This window comes from Dreissena polymorpha, chromosome 1, assembly GCF_020536995.1.
Source record: "Dreissena polymorpha isolate Duluth1 chromosome 1, UMN_Dpol_1.0, whole genome shotgun sequence".
NCBI lineage: Eukaryota > Metazoa > Mollusca > Bivalvia > Myida > Dreissenidae > Dreissena > Dreissena polymorpha.
In genome coordinates, this window is record NC_068355.1 from 202,202,024 (window position 1) to 202,208,023 (window position 6,000).

A 6,000-nucleotide genomic window follows, 5' to 3' on the forward strand; every position below is an offset into this window, starting at 1 on the left:
AAGAGAGGCTCACTATCAATTTAAAGTAAATCGGTGCAGAAATGAAGAAATTAATGTAAAATAACATAAAAAAATGAGTGAAAATCTCTGACCCAGCCCTGCCCCAACCCCCATAACTTTTGACCCAGGGGTCAGATAAAAATTCCGTCACTGTCACTGTTGCACATATGCTTATAGCTACCATGTATGTAAGTTTCAAGGTTCTAGTGCTAATAGTGTAGGAGGAGCAGGTGGCCAGGACGGACAGACGCACATCAATACAATATCCCCACTTTTTCTCCGAAAAACTTGGGGAAAAAAGTTGGTTACCTTTCTAATTTATCAATACTGCTGGATCAATGGTACTGATGTTATTTTTTTCTGATAAATTATTTTATTAGCTTTCGAAAACAACCGGTGTGTAGTTGATTTGTTAAAAATTGTTCCAGTTACATGGTTTACAGTAAAGATGGTGTAGTTTTTCGGCAAATGAAGTTGCACTCCTTGTTTCTATTATAGCATATATACAAAAAAAAATACGGGATTCCCTCCTGTGTGTTCGTCGGGAGAGACAGAGCGAGATCGAGGTACAAATTGGATAAGTGTCGACTGACCTAAGGGAAAAAATATCTTTGAGGGGAAAATATAGTATTTTTTTGGGGAAAAATTCTGGTAGGGGAAGACGCCGAATTTTTCTTAGTAAAAAAAAACCCTGTTTGCCATCAAATACAACAAGTTGAGGACAAAAGTGTTTTCCCTATTATATTTATTCAAAATCTACTTACACAGCTGGGTGGGAGATGAACCAAATGTTGTGAGATATTATTTAGAAAAAAAAATGTTTAAGGGAAATCCTCAACTGGGAATTTGTAGGTCCCATTTGGGAAAATAAATACTTTTTTCCATTGGGAATGGGCCCCTATAACGGCAAACAATTTGAAAGAATAAAACACACTGCCATTATAAAACACGTATAAAACACTTTATAAAACATTATAAAATACACTGCACATTTGTCTCCATGCAGATCACCAAGATGGAGTTACAGCAGCAACAGCAGCAGATCATCTCCATGGAGATGGTTGAAAACGTGACGTTCCGCACGATACTCACCAAACTCATCAACGTCGTCTTGGCGCTACTGGCTGTGATACTCGTGTTTGTGTCCACGTTCGCGAATCTGCTCGCACCATTTTTGACTACTAGGTAAGTTGGCAAATCTGCTGGCACCATTTTTGACTTCTAGGGAAGTAGTTTGAGTGTCGACATGCACCAACATCGCTGGCACCGTTGTTGACTATTAGTATAGTTGTTTGTGGGCTGATACTTACCGAAATTGCTGGCACTATTTGTGAATACTAGGTTAGCTGTTTGTGTCCAAGTTTGCAAATATTCTGGCACCATTTTTGACTCTTATATATTTTGTTTATATGCAGTAACTTATGTTTTGTTTGTTACAATGCTCTTGTAATTATTTAGTTTGTTGGAACAGTTGATTTATATAAGATACTACAAGTAGTCTATAAAATTTTGTTTATTTATCTTTTCAGGGCTAGAATTGTGACCACCATCGTAATGATCACATCTTTCATCCTATCGTGGAACAATTGGACACATATCTGTGACTTCCTTAGTTATTTGTTGGATAATATACGATACCTGCTACCCAACAGGTAGCTATGAGTGATTTCTCCATTTTCCCATTATAAAGTGTGACACAGTTCTCTCCCTTATTTGAAGAGAAATCACTGATCACAAGAGTTCATTCCCTTTGGGAAATATTTTCCATTGTGTAGTTCTTCATTTTAGAAGCCGGAAAAAAAAATGTCTCCTGCCAATATTTCATGAAATTACTATTTTCTTCGTCATGAAAAGAGTTTGTCCAACAAGCAGATGGAATACATGTGAATGTTTTATGTGGAAAGGATGGACAACAATTGAAGACTGTATTAGTACAATTACATAATACCAGTGTTACCTCCCTTTTGTGGTATACCTGTAGTTATATTTCTCCTAGTACAATATGTTCCAACTGAGACAAAAGATTTGTTTCAATCTGCAGTTTTGATTCATTCATAGAATGGAAGATTTTGGTTGTTGTTATAGTTTAAAAGTTTTATTGTGATTTTTATAACGAAATACGTTTGATTTTCCACTGGTGGAATCTATTTAAAACATGTGTTAACCACAATTTGTGATAGGAATTTTGAAGATGTGCTGTGAAACTGTTGCATTTCATTTAGAATTTTGATGTAAATGTAACAGTTTTGTGCACAACTCTGGTAATGTGTGCTATCAGTGTGTATCGTAAATGTATCGAAGTAACATGTGATATTTGAAGAGCATTTTAGAATAAATAAATTGCCAGTAGTTGTTATTAATGTCAAAAGGATTTTTAAAAATTACAAAACCTTTTTTTAGAATTGATTTTTATGTATACATAGTTTTAATAGGGTTTACATGCTTTTTTGTGATTCGGTGCTATTTGTAATACAATTAATGCATTTTGATATGTTTGAAAATTCAAAGCTTTGAACATTAAAAAAGTTGCAATTTATTTATTTGTTAAGATAAGAAAACCAACATTGTTTATTGCATGTCTTTAATTTTTATTGTAATGCTTGTAATTTATTTGAACCTAAGAGTCATCACTTAATAAGAAAACCTTAATTGGGCATCGGTTTCACTGAAAGATTTATTACACTGAAAATTGATATTCTTTATCAAAATTGGTTGCCATGGCTAAGTGGATATGGTGTCTGCCTAGCAACTGGATGGATAAGGGTTTGATCCCCACAGTGGGAGCAGTTGTTAGATCTCCCCCAAAGATGCCAAGTACTGGTTCCACCCAGGAAATGAATTTGAGAGCATTTCAGCAAGCCTTAGGTTTTCTATGCAGCAGACATAAATAGGTATAAATTGGCAAATTGAATTTCTTTCTTTAAATCAACAATTAAAAGTTCATTAATAAATTTTTAACTTTATAAAAAGTACTTGGACTCTATGGCATTTAACAATAGCAATAATTTGTATGTCCCCCACTATAGTAGTGGGGGACATATTGTTTTTGCCCTGTCTGTTGGTCTGTCTGTTGGTCTGTTTGCGCCAACTTTAATTTTGCAATAACTTTTGCTATATTGAAGATAGCAACTTCATATTTGGCATGCATGTGTATCTCATGAAGCTGCACATTTTTAGTGGTGAATGGTCAAGGTCAGGGTCATCCTTCAAGGTCAGAGGTCAAATATATGTGGCCAAAATCGCTCATTTTATGAATACTTTTGCAATATTGAAGATAGCAACTTGATATTTGGCATGCATGTGTATCTCATAGAGCTGCACATTTTGAGTGGTGAAAGGTCAAGGTCAAGGTCATCCTTCAAGGTCAGAGGTCAAATATATGTGGCCCAAATCGCTTATTTTATAAATACTTTTGCAATATTGAAGATAGCAACTTGATATTTGGCATGCATGTGCATCTCATGGAGCTGCACATTTTGAGTGGTGAAAGGTCAAGGTCATCCTTCAAGGTCAGAGGTCAAATATATGTGGCCCAAATCGCTTATTTTATGAATACTTTTGCAATATTGAAGATAGCAACTTGATATTTGGCATGCATGTGTATCTCATGGAGCTGCACATTTTGAGTGGTGAAAGGTCAAGGTCAACGGTAATCCTTCACAAGGTCAAGGTCATCCTACAAGGTCAAACATCATATAGGGGGACATTGTGTTTCACAAACACATCTTGTTAAACTTATCTTCTGTGCTAAAATTGATTGATATTTACTCGTTTTTCCAAACGGCTTTTTCAATTAAAATATTTTGAAAGTGATATTTGAAAAGAAAATGAATAAAATATAGTACTCAAATAAATTTTTATATATACTTAACAAATATGTTAAATGAATACAAAATGAGTATTGAATGTTTGATTTGTATTACGGATTCTGAGTATCATATACACACAAATCTCACATTTTATTTGTAAATGCAAAAGGTTAATATCTCACATGTTTATTGCAAAATAACTTTCCTTGGTACAATAAAATGCATTCTTTTATGATTTCTTCAACAAAGCATACACTTAACTAGAAACTAATTTTTGTCATCATTTGTCATGCTTATTTAATTGTTACATGTATACAACATTTTAATTTCAATCCAGTTTCATCAGTCAAATCTGCAAAATAAAAGCTTCGCATTAAAAAAAAATAAGCACAAAAATGATCTTCATATCAGGCATAATTCACGTGCATAAAGTGTCGTTCCAGATTACTTACCTGTGCAGTTCGCACAGCTTGCTTTTCAAGTATGACTCTTTTCACTTGTATTGTATTTTTATTTAAAGAAACTCTGTTTTTAGCAAAATCCAGTTCATGCTTAAAGTGTCGTCCCTGATTAGCCTGTGGAGTCAGCACAGGCTAATCAGGGACGACACTTTATGGACATGCATTAAATCCTGTTTTCCCAAAGCGAAGTTAAAATATTGTCTAGTCCCACTGCTGTTCATGTGTACCTTTTTCGTCAATTTTACAATGTGCCCAGCACAATATTTGTTCAACACCCACATTATTTTAAATATCCCCCGCCACTGTCGGAGGGATATTGTTTTGGCGTTGTCCGTCTGTCCGGAGCCATATCTTGGAATTGCTTTAGCGGATTTCATTGAAACTTGGTATGAGTATATATATGGATAAGGGGATGATGCAAGACAAATGGCATTGTACACCATCTGTTAATAACAGAGTTATGGCCCTTTGTATCTTGAAAAAATGCTTTTTTGAGTGTCAAATATGACATTTTTGTGTCCAGAAGCATATTGGCGGGGGTTATCAATTCAACGAATTTGCTTGTTTGTTTAGATTTTATTTGTGTGTGTTCTTTTGTCTTAGTTCATAGTTAAATTTGTGTTTCAATTGTTAACCATTAAACAGTAGAATTTATGATAAAAACATCCATTAGTGTAGGGAAATAAGTTCCAGATTTTAGTCTCTGCCCCACATCAGTACTTTTCTTTAACCCTTTACCAACCCTTTACCACTTAGATACGTTCTTTTGGCGCATGTGTGTGTAAAGTCCCTTGGAAAGTTAAATTTAATTCAAGACCTTTCTTACTAGATTCAAGTTTTAAAGGCTTCATACCAACCCTTATATACTGATTAGCAGCAAACAGCTTAAAACGTGAACAGACTACGAGTTACTCGCAGGCTGTTCTGGTTTTATGCTATTTGCACAAAACCATTTTGACTTTGCTTCTGAGTGGGAAAGGGTTAAATTTATGTTTATTATGACTTCATATATTCAAATATGTGAAAAAGCCATATTTGGATGGTTTAATTGAAATCTATCCTTTTTTTATTAACTGCGTGCTTAACATTAGTATTTATTGATTATTTAATGGCAATATTATTTGTAATCTATATAACTGTAGTAATAATAATGATAATAATATAATGATAATAATAATCACTTAATATCAGTTAATACAACTTTTATTTATACATGAATAATCCCATGTGTTATACAATATTTAACTGTTTATACTTGTAATTAAACGTTACCTGTAGTCAAGCTTAGGGCAATAACTGTTCCTCTAAACATGTATAATACAAGACATTTTGAGTGAAAATATAGCATTGAAAATGTCTAAAGTATGTATATAACAGTATCTTTTGTCAGTAATAACTATTACAGTGAAAAGGCCATTTGCTGTGTGCTTAAAAAATATTTGGTTTTGTTTTCATACGAGTCCTTAAAGGCTCTCTGCTCTCTTGTTTGGAATATTGTGGTGTTTCATCAACTTTCCAGGTTCAATATATCAATGATTATATATTCCATTTATTTAAGTGTGCAACTTTAACAGTGTAAATACAATATGTGTTACTGTAGAACGAATTGTCCATTCATGTTACTGATGGATTTGGTCTCGTTCATTGTTTGTCATTTTGTCGTCAGTCTCAGACTTTGTAAGTCATGTTTTCACCATTGAAACTTATGTCCAATAAATGTATGAACCCTA

At 33.8% G+C, this 6,000-nt stretch overlaps 1 protein-coding gene across 13 annotated transcripts in view; it reads left to right on the plus strand.

The window, feature by feature from the left end:
• Positions 1-6,000, plus strand: part of LOC127864615 (transmembrane and coiled-coil domains protein 2-like) — a 126,056-nt gene extending 120,056 nt beyond the window's left edge. For all 13 annotated transcript variants that reach the window (XM_052404417.1, XM_052404419.1, XM_052404418.1 and 10 more), the window contains 2 exons: positions 1,007-1,185; positions 1,530-6,000. In XM_052404417.1, coding sequence (XP_052260377.1) covers positions 1,007-1,185; positions 1,530-1,656 — 306 coding nt within the window. In that variant the 3' untranslated portion in view covers positions 1,657-6,000. The remainder of the gene's footprint in view (positions 1-1,006; positions 1,186-1,529) is intronic.